The 20,618-nt window shown below is 44.7% G+C and overlaps 1 protein-coding gene across 1 annotated transcript in view; it reads left to right on the top strand.

Annotated features, from left to right (window-relative positions):
• Positions 1-7,193: 7,193 nt before the first annotated feature.
• Positions 7,194-20,618, top strand: part of LOC109889490 (CD44 antigen-like) — a 45,425-nt gene continuing 32,000 nt past the window's right edge. Inside the window, exon 1 of the mRNA XM_020480940.2 lies at positions 7,194-7,512. Coding sequence (XP_020336529.1) covers positions 7,446-7,512 — 67 coding nt within the window. The 5' untranslated portion in view covers positions 7,194-7,445. The remainder of the gene's footprint in view (positions 7,513-20,618) is intronic.

Raw genomic sequence — 20,618 nt, 5'->3', positions numbered from 1 at the left:
TCACTTCACTTGTGCATAAGCATAGAGGGAGGATTACGCTTCTGGTGCTGGAACATGCACAGACCAAATACACCGCTGCCGTTGACATACCCTACGTCGGCTGACGAAGCCTCACAAGACAATCGCAGACTGTGACGACAGAACTGAAGCAAATCATACAATCTGGCCATGTTGATATTAAGATTTTAATTTGGTAACATCACACAATGTGACATATAATAATCACAAAAGACTGAATCCAACGTACAGTGTGGGAAGGAAGGCCTTTAGTCACTGTGGTTAATGCTTTGTCCTCTAGTTCCTACAGCCCAGTTTGTCTCACTCAGGTTGATCCCATCATTATTCACACATGATTCACTCTCTCATCATCTTCTTGTGTATTACACAAGATTACAAAAGTATTTTGCTGTAAAATACAATCCACAGCCTGAGGGGTCAGCCTAGTTCACATTCATGCCTCACGTCAATTCAAGCTAATTCTGTCTTATTAAACTTATCCACAGATCCTCTGGTCCTCTTGACTCACTGGCCTCTTGTGAAACCAGCTGTCTTCATCTCATATATGGTTATAAACCCCTGTACATTACTACGTTCCATTGACGGGGCTAAGGCAGGTTGAGGAATAGGAAGTGGACAGGTTCTCTGACAGTGACCTGTGGGGACTTCGTTGTTCCCAGTGTTTTCTACATGGTTACCAATTCCAGCAATTCAACTCACATTGTGTTTATGTACAGCGTTAGGTATTTCCTAATAAACTATTGGGTTGGGAGGGATGATGAACGTGACTGTTTAGCTCCACACTAGGTGTTTCCTTCATTTACAGATGGCTGTGTTTCAGGAGCTAGCAGCAGTGTCAGCACTAGCAACAGGTCTAACAGCCTTTAATGAATGGCTCAGGGAGAGCCACAGGAGAGTGGAGACTATGCTATGCATCATAATACTTCTTTAGGGGAGTTTACTGTATGTTTGCCTCACTGTGTTGTTGGGATACAGATTATTTCAGTCACAATACATGGGATAGGACACGCAAATGAATCAAAAGGACATGAGCGGATATCCACAGTGTTTTATTGCAATATCATTGCTTTACGTGTTACACAAACCTGACTGTTTTCCTCTTAGTGTGAGATAAATGTGGCTTTTTAGACAGCAAACACCTAGATGGCAACTTGCTATTCATAACACTCCCACACTGTCACCTGTCACAGTCACGAGTCCAAACCTCTAGAGCTGTCACCGAGATGATAAGATCATCGCCGATGGTGGGATTTATACAGCAGTGGTTATCTTTACCATCATCTTTCATAGGCGTGATAAAGATAAACTATAACCATGCTCTCTATATCTCTCCTGTGGTTAATGAATGGACACAGTGCTTTATGTCTCACGTTAGCTCTCGCTATTGCCTCATGTAGATATACACAGATACAAAATGTGTGTATTATATTGGCTTGTTGCATACAATGTACAGTACATCATATTAATGTAGAATCACATATTCAAGGTGTTTTACATAGACTACTTTAGATACACATGTTTAGTTTATCCTGTAAGGTGCTTGCCTGACAACTCAAACTGAATACTTCCGCTGCTTTATACTGTCACCACGTACTTCAGTCTGAGAATGCAATCATTGAAGTTGTTCGTGGTGATGTGAAAATGAGGGGTGTTGTACAAAACAAAGTCATCAGCGATTGGATCATCTCTAACCAATCAGAGTATCAAAGCCAATGACCTATTTTCAAAATGTTGCTTCCCCCACGTGTTCTGGCTTTGGCTCAACCCATCGGTTTCTGGGACCAATCAAAAGGTCTCGGACGTATTTTCATTGCAGAAATTGTCGGGAAGGTACTCAGTTCGAGACTCATACTCAGATCGAAACTTACTGCAGAGAAGAAACTGATGTCCATGGGTGTGGCATAGCATTTGGCCAGAGCAAGGAGTTTGGGTAGCCAAGCAAGTAAGGTGCCATGGGTTACTTGAAATTAGCATCTGGAAAATTACTGTCCAAAATGACCGCTCTGAAATCTATTCGACATCGATTAAAATGGCTGTGTCCAGTGAAAGGGCCAATCAATTGGGGCCATTACCACATTCTTTATGCATGTTTGGTAAAGGAGCAGAAAACAAGACAACTACAATACAGCATTCATATTGTTGACCTGGTGTGGTTGATAACATTATTAAAAGCTTGCCTAATCTTCACATAGATGGCATCTAAAGGTAGCTGCCAAAATAAACAAAACACTTCAAATATATTTTAAACAGGTTCTTCAACACAGGTGTGGTTCCTAAATGAATTAAGCAATTAAAACATTCCATCATGTTTAGGGTCATGTATTAAAATGCCTAGTGGACCATTATGTTGGTTACCGTGGATAGAAGAAGAGACATCAGTGACTTTTAAAGAGGGGTCTGAAAGGATAATAGGGGGTTTAAAGTGTGTGTGTTCAAAGCAAATGTTATTTGTCACATGATTCGTAAACAACAGGCTCACAGTGAAATGCTTATTTACGGGCCCTTCCCAACAATGCAGAGAGAAAAATATATTCAAAAAAAGAATAACACGAGGAATAAATAAACAATGAATAACGATAACTTGGCTATTTACACACAAGATACAAGTACCGAGTCGATGTGCAGGTGTAAGAAGTAATTGAAGGAGATACAGTGCATTCAGAAAGGATTCAGACCACTTGACTTTTTCCACAATTTGTTACACCTTATTGTAAAATTGATTTAATAAAAAAAATCCTCAGCAGTCTACACACAATGACAAAGTGAAAACAGGTTGTTTTTTGTTTGTTTTAAACATAAATACTATTTACATAAGCATTCGGACACTTCTATGAGACTCGAAATTGAGCTTAGGTGCATCCTGTTTCCATTGATCAACCTTGAGATGTTTCTACAACTTCATTGGAGCCCACCTGTGGTAAATTCAATTGATTGGACATGATTTGGAAAGGCACACACTTGGCTTTTCAAGGTCCCACAGTTGACCAAGCCTTGAGGTTGAAGGAATTGTCCGTAGAGCTCAAAGACAGGATTGTGTCGAGGCACAGATCTGGGGAAGGGTACCCAAAATGTTATGCAGCATTGAAGGTCCCCAAGAACACAGTGGCCTCCATCAATATTAAATGGAAGAAGTTGGGATCCACCAAGACTCTTCCTAGAGCTGGCATCCCGGCCAGGTGAGGTGACCAAGAACCTGATGGTTACTCTGACAGAGCTCCAGACTTCCTCTGTGGAGAAGCCAGAATCTACCAGAAGGAAAACCATCTCTGCAGCACTCTACCAATCAGGCCTTTATGGTAGAGTGGCCAAATGGAAGCCACTCCTCAGAAAAAGGAACATGGCGGCCCACTTGGAGTTTTCCAAAAGAAAGCTAAAGGACTGTCGGATCATGAGAAACAAGATTCTCTGGTCTGATGAAACCAAGGTTGAACTCTTTGGATTGAATGCCAAGCGTCATGTCTGGAGGAAACCTTTCTCCATCCCTACTGTGAAGCATGGTGGTGATAGCATCATGCTGTGGGGATATTTTTCAGTGACTGAGAAACTAGTCAGGATAGGGAAAATGAACGGAGCAAAGTACAGAGAAATCCTTTACATATAACATCTTATTAATCATTACCTCTTATCAAATAATTATTGTAACATTCTTGGATTTGCAAATCTCCTTATTTGATCAGCCTTGTGCATTATTCAGTTCTACACAAATTGGTTGAATCATTTATGTACTAGCTAACTAAATAATAACACAGAATACCCACACACACCGACATGAAACAAGGTTTCTAGTTTACTGTCAAGACATGACGGCTTGTTACCACATAGATGGAGGGGGGGGGGGGTAGAGAGAGAGAGAGAATGAAAAAGGGACACTTTCTATAACTATTCTCCCATTAACCATATACTTTGCACATGAACCGCCGCCCGTTTGGAATAAAAAATCAAGAATGTATTTACATGTGTCTTCGTCGTTTATCTCGGGCCTGATTGTCTGAAAGGGGTCTCCCCTTTCCCGCCCTCTACTGTTGTTCACTCTGGAAGATAACCAGCCATGTTGACGGTTCCCATTGGTGATGAGCGTTGTAGGATAGTCTCACTTAGATTCACTTTTCTCGATATCTGACTTAAGACTGCTAATCAGTTGTACCAGTGATTGTCTGAGGTGAGCTTCTCACGCTTCCTCCTCGTGTTGGTATAGATTCTCTTATCCCTCCTAAAATCACATTCATATCTTAACAAAAATATGTCTATAATTGTTCATATTGTTCAGGGTCTTGTTGGTTCCAGACTTTGTGCTTCGGTAATTCTTTCCATGCGGTAGCAGAGAGAACAGTCTGTGACTTGCATGGCTGGAGTTTTTGACAGTTTTTAGGGCCTTCCTCTAACACTGCATGGTACAGAGATCCTTGATGGCAGGGAGCTCAGCCCCAGTGATGTACTGGGCCGTACACACTACCCTTTCTAGCGACCAGTCAATATACTGGTGCAGCCAGTCAATATACTCAATGGTGCAGCCAGTCAATATACTCTCAATGGTGCAGCCAGTCAATATACTCTCAATGGTGCAGCTTTAGAACTGTATTGAGGGTCCTATATTGACACTTTGCCTGTTTTATGGCTCATCAGAGGTTGTAGCGGGATTTCTTCTAAGCGTCTGGATTCGTGTCCCGCTCCTTGAAAGCGTCAATGTTGCCTGTAATCCATGTTTTCTGGTTGAGATATGTTGGATGGTCACTGTGGAGACGAAGTTGTCGATGCATTTATTAATAAAGCTGGTCACTGTTGTGGTAAACTCCTGAATGTTAAATGTTATCTGATTAATCCCGGAATATATTCCAGTCTGTGTTAGGAAGCAGTCCTGTAGTTTAGCATCCACTTCATCTGACCACTTCCATTTTGAGCATGTCACTGGTACTTCCTGTTTGAGTTTTTCTTGTAAGCAGGAATCAGGAGGATATAGTTTTCCCATAACAGTCTAACAGGACTAAGCTATATGGAATTGTTTTAAGAAGGTCATACCAAGGATCATTTTGCTATTTGAGTTGGATTTTTAAGACACCTTGAAGTATCCCAAAAATATAAAAAGTACTTGATGAAAAATACGTGTGGCCTTACTGCTATTAGCCCATATCAAACACATTGAATAACTGATTCACTACACGGAACAACAGATAGTCTCTCAAAAAATCAGAAGGAAGTTTGTTCTGAAGTGTCTGTTCTATATCTGAGAGATATAAGAAAGATCAGGAATTGTTTAGATAAAAAAATATATATATTTCACTTATTTTTGGCACTAAACAGTCTCCATATACTGTATACAGTACCAGTAAAAGGTTTGTACTCATTCAAGGGTTTTTCCTTATTTTTACTATTGTACATTGTAGAATAATTAGTGAAGAGCAAGGAAAAACTTGACTTAGAAAGAAACACACCTGTCTATATAAGGTCCCACATTTGACAGTGAAAGTCAGAGCAGAAACTATACCATTGAGGAAGATCACCGAAATAGAATAGTGAAGGTTATAAAACTATTTCTAGAGTGTTGAATGTTTCCAAGAGCACAGTGGTCTCCATCATTGGGAAATTACAAAAATATGGAACAACCCAGACTCTGCCTAGAGCTGGCCGTCCAACCAAACTGAGAAGCCGAGCAAGAAGGACCTTGGTCAGGGAGGTGACCAAGAACCCAATGATCACTCTGACAGAACTACAGAGTTCATTGGCTGAGATTGGAGAACGTGACAGAAGGACAACAGTTTCTACAGCACTTCACCGATCTGATCTTTTGGGAGAGTGGCCAGACGGAACAAAGCACGTAACAGCACGTTTGGAGTTTGCAAAAAAGCATGTGAAAGACTGAGAGCATAAGGCAAACATATTCTGTGGTCTGTGAGAGAAGCATTTTACTCTTTGGCTTGAATGCATAGCCCTATGTCTGGAGAAAACCAGGCACAGCTCATCACCTGTCTAACACCCTCCCTATCGTGAACCATGGTGTTGGTAGGATCATGCTATGGGGAGGCTTTTCAGTGGCAAGGACTGGGAGACTGGTAAGAATAGAAGGAACAATGAATGGAACCAAATTACAGGCAAATCCTTGATGACAACCTGCTTCAGAGTGCAAACGACCAACAGAACAATGACTCCAAGCATACAGCCAAAGCTATGAAAGAATGGCTTCAGAACAACAATGTGAAAGTCCTTGAGTGGCCCAGGCAAAGCCCGGACTTGAATCAAATTGAAAATCTGTGCAAAGACTGGAAGATTTGAGTTTGAGAAAATATTGGAGAAAATCCACAAATCCAGATGTGCTAAGCTGATACAGACATACCCAAGATGACTCAAAGATGTAATCGCTGCCAAAGGTGATTTTACAAAGTATTGACTCAGGGGTGTGAATACTTATTTAAATTAGATATTTCTGTATTTAATTGATACATTTGAACATTTTTCAAAAAAACATGTTTTCACTTTGTCATTAAGGGGTATTGTTTAGATGGGTGAGATTTTTTAAAATTTTATCCATTTTGAATTGAGACTAACACAACAAAATGTGAAATAAATCACAGGGTATGACTCATTTCTGAAGGCAGTGTATGTCCAGTCAGTTCATGGTTCTGTTTCATATAGGCTCACCTTGAATTCTCATTGGTCACTGATCGTTTAACATATTAGTTACAATGGAAAAGAGGCTAGGATAGGGAAGGTCTTGAGAAAAAGCCCATGGTAAGAATAAAAGTTAGCTTTATTTCATGACATAGTGTCACAGTATCGTGGCAGTTGTTGAGATTGGGAAGAGAAGGGGAGAGAGAGGGGGAGAGTGAGTGAGAGAGGTTTACTGGAGAAAAATTTGATTAAATGAAAGCAGAGCAAGGAATGTACAAAAGACTAGATGCACTCAGAAACTGTTGCTGTCAGAGACAGAATTTAAGAATGGTAGAAGAGGGAGAGAAGGAGAGGGGATAGTCAGCAAAACACAAGAGAGGGGCACCTTCCAAGCTAATAAAAAAATAAAAAATAACCGTGACAGGAAGGAGAAAAGAGAGATTGTGAGAGAGAAAGAGAGAGAGGCTGCACAAGGTAGGGAAGGAGGGGGGGAGCAAGAGAGGGAGAAGTACAAGGGTGTGTACACACCGGCACCACCCTCTTCCCCTTTCTGCCTGTGTGTCACTAAGCTCTGAAACCCTCTCTCTCACACAGAATATAAAAAAAGTTGGCCAAAGTCTGTCTCAGCTCCAATAGCTACCAGACACCCACAACAACCTCTCTCTCTTTTTATCGCTCTCTCTCTCTCTCTCTCTCTCACACACACACACACACACCACCCCTCACTCCTGGCACAGAGAAGACAGGACCACTGGAGAGACCATACACACCTCCGCCTCCTCCTCCAGTCACTCACCCAGCCATCGCCAGACGCTAAGCCCAGGATGTGGACTTTGCTCTTGGGGGTCACCTTAGGATTACTGGCCTCCTCCAGGTCGGAACCGGCTCAAGGTGAGGGCACTGCACCTCTCTCTGCTCAGCGGATGCCTCTTTGTCTGGGGCTTTTTTTCTCTGGTTTCAGCCTGGAAACACTCTCCTTTGTTGGTGGATTTTATGGCGACACAGTTGATGAGCATGTATATTGTGTATATTTGTGTGTAAGGAGTGAGAACGATAGGCTGAGGCAGTGCCAAATGGATGTGTAGACGCTGGTAAAGGAACGTGCGCTAGGCTACACAAGCTTACCTCTGGCAGTCTGAGACTCATGACAGCACAGACACAAAGGAGACAGTCGCTCGTGCTCTCTCACACACGCACACTCAGACACACACTTACCGGAGAGTGTGTTAGGGAAGAAAACGATGAGCCCATTTCGGGCAGCTGCTCTTTTCTCATGCATTCAGGCAGTTATTTTGGTATTGTTTTGCCACTGTAGCCTTCAGAAAGCATCTATCTGCTCTTCAATCAATGTGAGGGTACGAAAGAGCTCTACTCATTGTCTGACCACAGCTTAGGGATATGTTGACGTGCTTTAATGCTAATTTTCTAACACAAAGGAGGAAACTCATCAAATCCTCTGCCTCTCTCTTTAATTTTCTTTGGCTTTCGCTCCCTCATGCTTTCAGTGAGGGATCTTGATTGGATGTATGTCAAAGGGGCATCTTTTTGAGGAGGGTAAGTTGGTGCTGAATCAAACAGGTCTGGCTTAGTCTCCCTCTCTTTGACTTGGCTGGGTGGGGGAGGGGACGGGACGGGTATCACTGTGCCTCCTCTCTGGCTCTGTGCCAAATCACAGCCAACATACAGCTATAAATATGAACGGTTTAAAGGAAAACAAGAGAGGAGGTATAAGGTCTCTTGTGTGTGTGTGTGTTTAAAGGTTTAGAAACAGAGGGGTGTGTGTTCACATTTCCCCCATGTGTTTCTACTGTATATTTGTTTGCCCAATGGTTTAAGCTTAGGGCATGCAGTGTTGTAAGGAGCTGATAGCTGTGTGTACATGTGTGTCTATGTGCGTGTGTGCGTGTGCGCGCACACGCATGTGTGTTAACAGTAATTGGGTGTCTGGCAAATGCAATCCAGGGGTTGTTACAGCTCGTCCTACCCTGGCCTTGTCTTTGAACCCTAAATGTGCTGCAGTCTTTCCTCCTAAAACACATCATTAACAGCAAGACTCATGGACATGTGTTTCATCCAAACATCCATGTAAACCAAGATCCTATTAATGGAATCTTTTGACAATGGCTCTCGCATTACTGTGGATCCAGTCCACATGTGTTTCTGTAATGTCCAAGGCAATAGAAGGTACCTTGAAATTTGACCTTCAGAAAATGTTTTGCTCTCCTACCCATTCTGGTTAATGAAGCCTCCTATTGGATCCACTTCACTCGCAAACACACACATAAAAACATTCATGCAACATCCATGCATGTCCATGTTATAGAAATATTATGATGGCTAGGTTGTCTGCTCAGGGTGACTTGGCTAATGGCCAGCTTTACTCCGCTCCTCAGAGCATGTTAGACAAGGCCTGATTGATCAGATCCTGGCTAAAGGTATGCACAGGGCCAGATCAGTCTGTGTCTGTCCAGGCTGGACACACACACCATCGAGGCCAGCCGGCCCCCAGTCTGTGTACATGTATTTGCTCCCCTAGCGTAACTACCCCTCCCGTACCTGTGGGTATCACATTTCAAGTTGAGGGTCGGTGAGAGGCCCCTGTGGAGCAGGACTAGGGCCTCACAAAGAGGGCTTCTGCTCATGCAAGCTGGGAGTACTGTCACCTGCCATCTGATCTGCATGGACACGTGCTTGACCCTTGTACTACCCTCCTCTAGCTTTCTCTACCAACCAACCACCCGTAGGTGTCACAGCCTGGCCATCACGAAATTGAGCAATCTCTTCCTCTTTCATTGAGTTTCAGCCTCATCCCCCTCTCCAGTGCTTTTGGTGGCCCATTCTCTCAGTCAGAAGCTGCTCTGCATTTAAACTGTATTTCAGCCCTACTGTATCTCCCAGAGCGTTGTTAAACCTATTAATTACGCTGTAAAGCCTCTCTGTGAGTCTCAGGCTCGCCGGTAGCAAGGCTGTATCCCCGGCCCTACCTTATCTTCCCTGATCATATACACTGAAGTCTTTGTAGCCCAGGCAAAGCTGCTCCAAAGGCCTCTCTCTGTAATGTATACAGATCCTTAATGCATGAGGCAAGCCCAGCCATCTCTAACCCCACCCCCCGAAATCACCAACCAGACTACATTTTGTAATTGGGACCAATACATCAGCTGTAGCTAAGTGTATTTTTCTATGGCATTTCTGTGAGCTTTTACTGCAAGTCGGTAATCATGTAATAACTCAAATGTTTTCTCAATTTGGATGTAAGAGGTGGGAGCTGAAAGTCTTTGAAAGACATAATGGTGAAAATGAACGGGTCACTGAGATTTGAGAAGCAGAACCTCTTCATGCCAAGCCTTCAAAAAAGTAAGCGAAGAAGAAAGGTGGAATAAGGGAGTCAGAGGGAGTCAGAGAAAGGTTGAGGAGGGGGAAGAGAAAAAAGAGAGTCCTTCAGGTGACTTTGCTTTGGTGAGTTTTGTGTGAAGGGATCTCATGTTTCTCCTGTACCACTGGTCTATTGGCTCTGTGGATCTTGTGACCAGCAGAGTGAGGGCTAGCCACAACATACATGCTGACAGCACCGTCTTCTACTGAGAGAGAGATTAACAGAAAGAACATGGTACACAAGATCAATGTCACACTGATATTGCCAGAGTCTGTGAGAAATGTACACTCTTAGAAAAAGGGTTCCAACAGGATTCTTTGCGGAAGGAACAATTTTCATTTGTAGAACCCTTTTTGGAAGATGAGGGTTCTTTGTAAGGCAAAGGGTTATACCTAGAACCTTTTTCATCGTAAGAACCGTTTTTTTTTGTTTGTGAGAAAGGGTTCTTTGATATTCTTTGGGAGGCCAGAATGATTCTTTGGAAGGCAAGGAGGGATCTGCATAGAACCCTTCTGAATCTGAATAAGCTTTTTTATTGTAAATATTTTTCTTTCTTTTAAAATAGTGCCTGAGCATTAGTCAGTGTTTAAACTTTACCATCAGGAGTTTGAATAATCTGATCCATTTAAAAAGATAGGTGTGAGAATGGTTTAAACTGTACCTACTATATATGGGAATATCTTTGCATTTATTTGGTATGTCCTTATTAAATTGTATATATACAGTACTGACATAGTTGATATTTGAGAGAGAGAGATGCATCAGAGAAATTCAGACAGGTGGGAAAGAGCTGTTTGGCTTTCAAGTCTGATAAGACAGCTAGGAGAGCACAAACTGCAAATTGACTAATGTGTGTGGTGGTGGTTGCCAGTGTACAGTGTTTACTAGAGTGTGTGGTGTAATATGCTGTGTATAGCTATAGGAGAGAGAGGAGCCTTTCTCTTCCAGTCAAACCACCTGGAGGTTCTGGCATGCGCTAAAAGCTCCCTTTTCTCCTAGCTAGCAGCCTCTGTATATCCAGACCCTCTGTGGTCTCTGGCCCTTTCAACTCCATTAACTGACAATAGAGCTTTTCTAGAGTCACTGCCTTGGAATAGCAGGATCTTGGAGTGACAAAGCAGCACATGGCCACACTCCCGGCATGCTAATGGTAACACCTCTGAATCATGGGTTCCCTCTCTTTTCAGTCGTCCAAACGCTGTGTTCACTTTGATCCACCCTGGGCAGGTCTGTGATGCCAGGTCTGTGATGTTTTTCTCAAGTTTAGACACATTGTGGGGTGTGTGGGTATGTTTGTGTGGTTGGGGAGGGGTTTGTGGTTGTGAGTGTGTGTGTGTTTGGTGTGTGTGCATGTGTCTCTGTGCCCAACCGTCACTAATGGTAAAGTAACTTCCTGTTCAACTTCCTGCCTCTGCTAGGCCTCTAGTGTACACCAAAGGGCTGGGCCAGGCAGTTAAACTGATGCCCTAAACATTTGTTTACTTTCGAAATGTTACACGTCATCAGTTAACGTATGGGGTTAATAAGGGAATTGCTGTGAGTGCATTGACTCTCCACAACTCTGTGCTGTGGGTGGCAAAGCAAACTGCAGTCAGACAGGTAGAAGATCTAAGTCAACTATTATACGCTCACCCATCCATCCACCCCAACCAACCACCCTACTTTAGTTTTTGCCTTAATTAACCATCTGTCTCATGTAACCATACTAAATGTAAGATATAATAATATACTGAACAAAATATAAACGCAACATGTAAATGTTGTTCCCATGTTTGATGAGCTGAATTAAAAGATCCTAGACATTTTCCATACACACAAAATGCTTATTTCTCTCAAATGTTGTGCACAATTTTGTTTACATCCCTGTTAGTGAGCATTTTTCCTTTGCCAACATAATCCATCCAATTGACAGGTGTGGCATATCAAGAAGCTGATTAAACAGCATGATCATTACACAGGCGCACCTTGTTCTGGGGACAATAAAAGACCACTCACAATGCCACAGATGTTTTGAAGGAGGCACCCTGACTGCAGGAATGTCCACAAGAGCTGTTGCCAGAGAATTGAATTCCCTACCATCACCATTACCTCCAATGTCGTTTTGGAGAATTTGACAGTACTTCCAACCAGCCTCACAACCGCAGACCATGTGTAACCATGCCAGCCCAGGACCTCTACATCTGGCTTCTTCACCTGCGGAATTGTCTGAGACCATCCACTCAGACAGCTGATAAAACTGTGGGTTTGCACAAGCTGTCAGAAACCGTCTCAGGGATACTCAACTGCATACTCGTCGCCCTTGACTTGACCTGACTGCAGTTCGACGACGTAACCGACTTCATTGGGCAAATGGTCACCTTGCTCTTCACGGATGAATCCCGGTTTCAACTGTAACGGGCAGATGGCAGACAGCATGTATGGCGTCGTGTGGGCAAGTGGTTGGCTGATGTCAATGTTGTGAAAAGAGTGCCCCAAGGTGGCGGTGGGGTTATGGTATGGGCAGGTATAAGCTACGGACAGTGTACCAATAGTATTTTATCGATGGTAATTTGAATGCACAGAGATAGCATGATGAGATCCTGAGGCCCATTGTTGTGCCATTCATCCACCGCCATCACCTCATGTTTCAACATAATAATAGACGGCCCCATGTCGCAAGGATCTGTACACAATTCCTGGAAGCTGAAAACATCCCAGTTCTTCCATGGCTTGCATGCTCACCAGACACCTCACCCATTGAGCATGTTTGGGATGCTCTCAATCAACGTGTATGACAGCGTGTTTCAGTTCCCGCCAATATCCAGCAACTTCGCACAGCCATTGAAAAGGAGTGGGAGAACATTCCACAGGCCACAATCAACAGCCTGATCAACTCTATGTGAAGGAGATCTGTTGCGCTGCATGAGGCAGCACTGCATGATCCATACATATCTTTGACCAACAGATGCATATCCATATTCCCGGTCATGTGAAATCCATAGATTAGGGCCAAATTTATTTATTTCAATTGACTGATTTCCTGTAACTAAGTAAAAACTTTTTGTAATTTGAGTGTACCGCATTTATGTTTACTATGTTGCGTGTAGTCTATGAGACCAGGCTGAACTGTCAGATACACAAGTCAAATCATTGAGACATCAAAACAGACAGCTGTAAAATAATGCAGACAGCTAGGTTTCCATCCAATTTACGATAGATTTTCAGGCAAATATTTTTTTATCCACTTAAAAACTATATGCAAATCTTGCCAGCATGTTTCCATAAAAATAACTTTTGCTGTTATATTCCCATTTACTGAATAAAACATACAAGTAAAATTGGTTTCCATCGCATTTTTAACTCTTCTGATCATTTTGTCACAAATATTTTGCTTTATATATTTTGAAATTGCCCACTCCGTTCTATTTTATTTTACCTTTATTTAACTAGGCAAGTCAGTTAAGAACAAATTCTTATTTTCAATGACGGCCTAGGAACAGTGGGTTAACTGCCTGTTCAGGGGCAGAACGACAGATTTGTACCTTGTCAGCTCGGGGGTTTGAATTTGCAACCTTCCGGTTACTAGTCCAACGCTCTAACCACTAGGCTACCCTGCCGCTCTTGGCAGGGGTGCTCTAGCCAACAGCTCGCAGATACAGTTTGGGTAGGCTAACTACATGATGAGATTATTATGGTCAAAAGAGCAATATTATTTTCATTTGTGAAAAGGCAGCTAAGCTGTAACGGGTACGATAGGAGTCGAGAAGTAAGTACAGGGAGTGAATTTAATAATAAATTAAACAAGGAAGAAAACAAGAAACGCGAGTAGGGTACATATAACACAGGAACAGAATCAACAACACCTGGAAAAAGAACCAAAGAGTGACAGATATAGGGGAGGTAATCAGAAAGGTGAGCCCAGGTGAGTCTCATGAGGCACAGGTGCACGTAACGATGGTGTCAGGTGTGCATAATAATGAGTAAACTGGCACCAGAGAGGGAGGGCAGGAGTAGACATGACAGTACTCCCTCCCCGACACGTGGATCCAGCCACAGCTGAGGCGCGGGAACCTGTCGAGCCAGCTGAGGCGAGGGAACCTGTTGAGCCAGCTGATGCGGGGGAACCTGTTGAACCAGGTGAGGCATGGGAACCTGTTGAACCAGATGAGGTGTGGGAGCCTGACAAGCCGGCTGAGGCCTGGGAGCCTGATGAGCCAACCGAGGCTTGAGAACCTGTTTAGCGAGCTGAGGCATGGAAGCCTGTCGAGCTAGTTGAGGCATCCCCAGTAGCTTCGGCAATGGAAGCCTGACGAGCCAACCCAGGCTTGAGAACCTATTGAACAAGCTGAGGCATGGAAGCCTGACGAGCCAGCTGTTATTCTGTAACGGGTACGCTAGGAGTCGAGAAGCAAATACAGGGAGTGAATTTAATAATAAATTAAACATGGAACGAAACACAAGTAGCGTACTGACATAAAACACAGAAACAGAATCAATAACACCTGGGGAAAGAACCAAAGGGAGTGACAGATATAGGGGAGGTAATAAGGAAGGTGATGGAGTCCAGGTGAGTCTCATGAGGCACAGGTGCACGTTACGATGGTGGCAGGTGTACGTAATAATGAGTAAACTGGCGACAATTAGCACCAGAGAGGGGGAGCGGGAGTAGACGTGACATAAGCATCAAGCTCATCACCATGCATTTTCATCAATACTTTCTCCTAATAAACTGCATGCTTTCATAGTGGGAGGTACACAAAACAAATAAACGTGTTAATAATACGTTTACTTAAATAAGTTTACTTCTATATGATGGCTATTATATCAACATTTGTTTATAAAGGTGTTTCCACTAGCATTTCTCGCACAATTAATTTGACAGACACAAAAAGATCCCACCTTATCTAGCGTATTATGTAAAGTTTACCAGAAATGTACAGTTTCCATCAGGCCTGTAGTAAAAAAATAAAAATATGGTACAGTAATTTGTCAGTAAATTAACAACATCAACTCAGCTGATGTTTTATTTTTCTGTGTTATCTTGAGTTCATGGACAAATTCTGTGACATTAGTGCTAGTACGAACTCGGACCCAGGCCAAAACAACAAAGCAAGGGCACACGAGAACACTGAACAAAACATGAGACTTCAGCAACTGGCCCTGTCCACAGAGGATCCTAAATAGTCATCCAGCATGTGATCCCAATAAGCCCAATCAGGGTCACCTGGATACTAGAAGTAACCCAGGGGCAACTTCAGGTAGTACACTCAAGGGAGAAAACCTGACCTGTAACAGGATGTGGAGGTGGGATGAACCCTCATGGACCGGGGAAGATGAAGATGATAGGCCACTGGATTGATGCGCCGTAGAACCTTGAATGGCCCAACGCACTGGGGAGCCAACTTCCTAGATTCCACACGTAGCGGCAGATCCCTACCAAAACCTCCAGACCATCTGGCCTGGACGCGGGAGGGGACTCGGGCGGCGAGGACGGTTGGCCTGTTGTTGAACCCAAGCTGAGGACCTCAGGAGCCCTGACCAAGCCCTCTCCCAGATCCGGTGGCAATGAGAGATGAGGCAATGAGTGGAAGGAACTGTCACTTCAATCTCCTGATCTGGCAACAGGGGGGGGGGGGGGGGGGGGCTGGTAACTGTACAACACCTGGAATGGTGAAAGGCCAGTGGAAGAACACTGGAGAGTGTTGTGTGCAAACTGACTGCAAGTAGTGTGCAAACTGACTGCAAGTAATGGGGTTGGCAGACACACAGCACTGTGAGGCGGTCTCCTGAGCCTGGTTCACCTGCTCAGTTTGACCGTTGGACTGAGGGTGATAACCCGAGGACAGACTGGCTGATGACCCCAGAAGAGTACAGAATGCCCTCCAAAATCTGGAGGCAAACTCGGGGCCACGGTCAGAGACAATGTCCCGAGGAAGTCTGTGAAGGCAGAAAACATGCTGAATAACTAGCTGAGCAGTCTCACGGGCAGATGGAAGCTTAGGCAGCTAAATGAAATGTGCGTCTTGGAAAAGTGGTCCACAATGACCAGGATGACAGTATGTCCCTCGGGATGGAAGGCCTGTGATGAAATCCATAGAGAGATGGGACCAGGGTCAAGAAGGTGTTGGCAGCGGATTAAGAAGCCCCAGAGGTTGCTGATGAGGAGTCTTGTTCCGGGCCCACGTCTGACAGGCAGCCACAAAGTTCCGAGCGTCCGCCTCCGCCGAGGGCCACCAAAGCATCCTCCTCAAATACTCTAGTGTTCGCTACCCTCCCGGATGAGAGTGAGACTCGATGAGTGAGCCCACTGAAGTACCTTGGACGGTGCCTCAAGAGGAACAAAAAGTATGTTAGTTGGACGGGTGTCTGGAATCGCCTCCCTACCTTGTGCCTTCCTCACAACAGTCTCTATACCCCAGGAAACCCGCGCAAGGATGAGCGACATGGGGATGATGGATTCAAGCGGCTGATCCTCACTTCAGCTGGGGAACTGGCGGGAAAGGGCATCTGGCTTCACGTTCTTAGAGCCCTGATGGTAAGACAACGTGAATCTGAACCGAGGGAAGAAGAGAGCCCAATGAGCCTGTCGGGGGTTGAGGCGTTTATCCTCCTGGATGTAGTCCAAGTTCTTATGGTCAGTCTAAACCGTAAAGGGATTGTCCGAGCCCTCCAACCAGTGACGCCACACCTCCAAAGCCAGTTTAACCACAAAAAGCTCCCAATTGCCGACATCATAGTTCCTCTCCACTGGAGTGAGACGCCTGGAGAAGAAGGCACAGGGATGAAGCTTTTGGTCTTTCGCCGAGTGCTGAGACAGAACCGCCCCCACGCCAAAGTCACAGGCATCCACCTCTACCACAAAGGGAAGAGAAGGATCCGCATGAACGAGAGTGGGTGCAGAAAAGAAACAACGTTTCAGGTCCTGGAACACCTTCTCAGCAGCAGGGGTCCAGCATACATGCCCAGCCCAGTCCTTGGTGAGCCTTGTCAATGGTGCCGCCACAGCACTAAAGTCTCTCACAAATCTCCGGTAGAAATGAGTGAAACCCAAAAAATGCTGAACTTGCTTGACCGTGCTGGGTCGCGGCCAGTTGACCACCTCTCCTACCTTTTGGGAGTCCATCAGTACACAGCCCTGAGATACGATGTACAGTGCCTTGCGAAAGTATTCGCCCCCTTGAACTTTGCGACCTTTTGCCACATTTCAGGCTTCAAACATAAAGATATAAAACTGTATTTTTTTGTGAAGAATCAACAACAAGTGGGACACAATCATGAAGTGGAACGACATTTATTGGATATTTCAAACTTTTTTAACAAATCAAAAACTGAAAAATTGGGCGTGCAAAATTATTCAGCCCCCTTAAGTTAATACTTTGTAGCGCCACCTTTGCTGCGATTACAGCTGTAAGTCGCTTGGGGTATGTCTCTATCAGTTTTCCACATCGAGAGACTGACATTTTTTCCCATTCCTCCTTGCAAAACAGCTCGAGCTCAGTGAGGTTGGATGGAGAGCATTTGTGAACAGCAGTTTTCAGTTCTTTCCACAGATTCTCGATTGGATTCAGGTCTGGACTTTGACTTGGCCATTCTAACACCTGGATATGTTTATTTTTGAACCATTCCATTGTAGATTTTGCTTTATGTTTTGGATCATTGTCTTGTTGGAAGACAAATCTCCATCCCAGTCTCAGGTCTTTTGAGTCCATCAGGTTTTCTTCCAGAATGGTCCTGTATTTGGCTCCATCCATCTTCCCATCAATTTTAACCATCTTCCCTGTCCCTGCTGAAGAAAAGCAGGCCCAAACCATGATGCTGCCACCACCATGTTTGACAGTGGGGATGGTGTGTTCAGGGTGATGAGCTGTGTTGCTTTTACAAATGTCCAAGAACCAGGGGAAGCTCAGGAGAGTCCACCAGATATAACTGGATAAGCTCCACATGGTCATCCAGAACTCATAGCTGAATAGGCATGGTGAGTTTCTTCACCTTCCCAGATCCTAGGTGTTGACCATCCAGCGCAGTGACCGACAACAGAGTGTCCAGCTAAGTGAGTGGCAGCCTCTGTTGGCGAGCTAATGTGCGATCCAGAAAACGGCCATTAGCCCCAGAGTCTATGAAAGCAGGAATGTCCAACTGTCCATTGTCCCACCGCAGGTTGGCCGGAAGCAAGGTGTGTACCGTATCGGCAACAGGAAACTGTATCTCATTCTCCAGAGAGGAAAGTCTGGTGCCTCCCAATTGCATCAGCTCCTCTGAAGGATATGAAGGAGAACCATAGTTGAACTGAGAACCCTGATGGTGTACAGGACAAGAATCGACTCCCTCAGCGGGGCCCAAAACACTGGAACCAACTCGGGACCCCTCTGTCCGCTTGTCAATCCGGATGGCCAGAACGATAAGCTCCTCCAGACTATCAGGGTTGTCCCGGGAAGCCAGTTCATCATTGAGAACCTCGCTGAGTACGTTCAGAAAGACTGAGTGAAGTGCCTCTGTTTCAACTGCTCTCAGCGGCGAGTGTCCGAATGTCAATGGCGTAATGAGCTACACTCCGGCTGCCCTGCAGAAGCACAATGAGTCTTTGAGCAGCCACTTATGGAGTGATCAAAACCAATCCTCATCTCCTTGGTAAAGCTTTGCCAATTGAAACACATGTCTGATTGCTGCTCCCAGATGGCCTTGGCCCAGGCCAGAGCCGTCATGAGAGCAAGGAGATGACATATGCCACTTTGGAATGCTCGGTGGAAATTATGATGCCTGCAACTCGAAGACCAGCTAATATTGGAGCAGGAACCCACGACACCTCCCAGGATGCTCCTCATAACGGGAGGCTCCCGAGGGGAGGAAGACGATGAGCTGGTAGGAAGTGGAGAGTTAGAAACCGCCACAGGTGCAGCAGCAGTTGCTTCCGTCTGTCCTGTCTGACAGATTCAGGCCTACATTTCAAAACCAACTATCAAAGTGGCCAAGGCTGCAGTTATTTCTACAAACTCAGCCCTCGCGCTAGCCACTTTCCCCAGGAAATCCCTGTCGAAACCGGATGCAGTTTGATTGTCATCTTAAGTGGAGGTCCAATTCACAAACGTTGCCCCCTCGGCCCTCGATTTAGCTCGAGGGAACGAGTGAAGTACTTTGATCAATTCTGGGGTAGATACAGTATGAGCCACAATTCAATGCAAAATGTAGTCACTTGTCAAACTCTGCTTGTTGCGAAGGGTCAAATTCTATCAACAGGTCTGCATTTTGGGCATGTCAGACAAAATTATGATGATAGCCTGCTATAAAATATATATACAATACCATTCCAAAAGTTTGGGGTCATTTAGACATTTCCTTGTTTTTGAAAGAAAATCACATTTTTTGTCCATTAAAATAACATCAAATTGATCAGAAATACAGTGTAGACATTGTTAATGTTGTAAATGAATATTGTAGCTGGAAACTGCACATTTTTTATGGAATATCTACATAGTTATCAGCAACCATCACTCCTGTGTTCCAATGGCACGTTGTAAGATAATCCAAGTTTATAATTTTAAAAGGCTAATTGATGATTAGAAAACCCTTTTGCAATTATGCTAGCACTGATGATCTTCTTGGCCTGCAACAACTGGTGTTGTAGGTGTCTTGGAGGGAAGGCAGTGTGCACCCAATGGTGTGTTCGGCTGAGCGTACCACCCTCTTTAGAGCCTTGCGGTCCGCGGCGGTGGTGTAGCCGTACCAGGGTGTGATGCAGCCCGACAGTATGCTCTCGATGGTGCTCCTGTAGAACACTGTGAGGGCCCTCGGGGACAGACCACATTTCTTCAGCATCCTGAGTTTGAAGAGTCACTGTCATGCCTTCTTCACCATGGTGTCTGTGTGATTTCACAATTTCAGCTCCTCAGAGATGTGCAAGCCAATAAACTTGTTGACCTTCTCCTCAGCGGCCCAGTTGATAAGGATGGAATGCCCGACCTGGTTCCTCTTGAAGATCACAATCAGCTCCTTTGTTTTGCTGACGTTCAGGTTTTTTACCTGACACCACGCCATCAGAGTGCCTACCTCCTCCCTGTAAGGCCATCACATCATTGTTGCCATTTAGGCCTACTACTGTCATCAGCAAACTTGATGATAGAGTTGGAACTGTGTGAGGCCAAACAGTCGTGGGTATACTGGGAGTACAGGAGGGGACTGAGGATGCACCCTTGTGGTGCCCCTGTGTTGAGAATAGGGTGTCTAGGAGTTAATGTTGCTTATCTTCACCACTTGGGAGGGGGCCCGTCAGGAAGTCCAGGACCCAGTTGCATAAGGAGCAGTTCAGTCCCAGGGCTGTGAGCTTTGTGGTGAGCTTAGAGGGCACTGTGGTATTGAAGGCCAAGCTGTAGTCGATGAAGAGCATTCTCACATATGCATTCCTTTTGTCCAGGTGGGTGGGGGAAGTGTGCAGTGCAATAGAGATTGTGTCATCTCTGGATGTGTCAGGGCGGTAGACGAATTGTAGCACCAAACCCATGAGAAGAGAGAGAGATGGAGAGCGACAGGTTTGGACAGAGATAGATGTAGACAGGTATTGAAGTGGGTGGCTCAGCACTAGGGGGACCCATTGCTTTCATGGTCCTTCTTATCCCAATACACTGATCGTCGTGACCTGTTTCTCTGC

This window comes from Oncorhynchus kisutch, linkage group LG4 (genome assembly GCF_002021735.2).
Source record: "Oncorhynchus kisutch isolate 150728-3 linkage group LG4, Okis_V2, whole genome shotgun sequence".
NCBI lineage: Eukaryota > Metazoa > Chordata > Actinopteri > Salmoniformes > Salmonidae > Oncorhynchus > Oncorhynchus kisutch.
The sequence above is the reverse complement of the archived record's forward strand: the minus strand, read 5'-3'. Positions and strand labels throughout refer to the sequence as shown.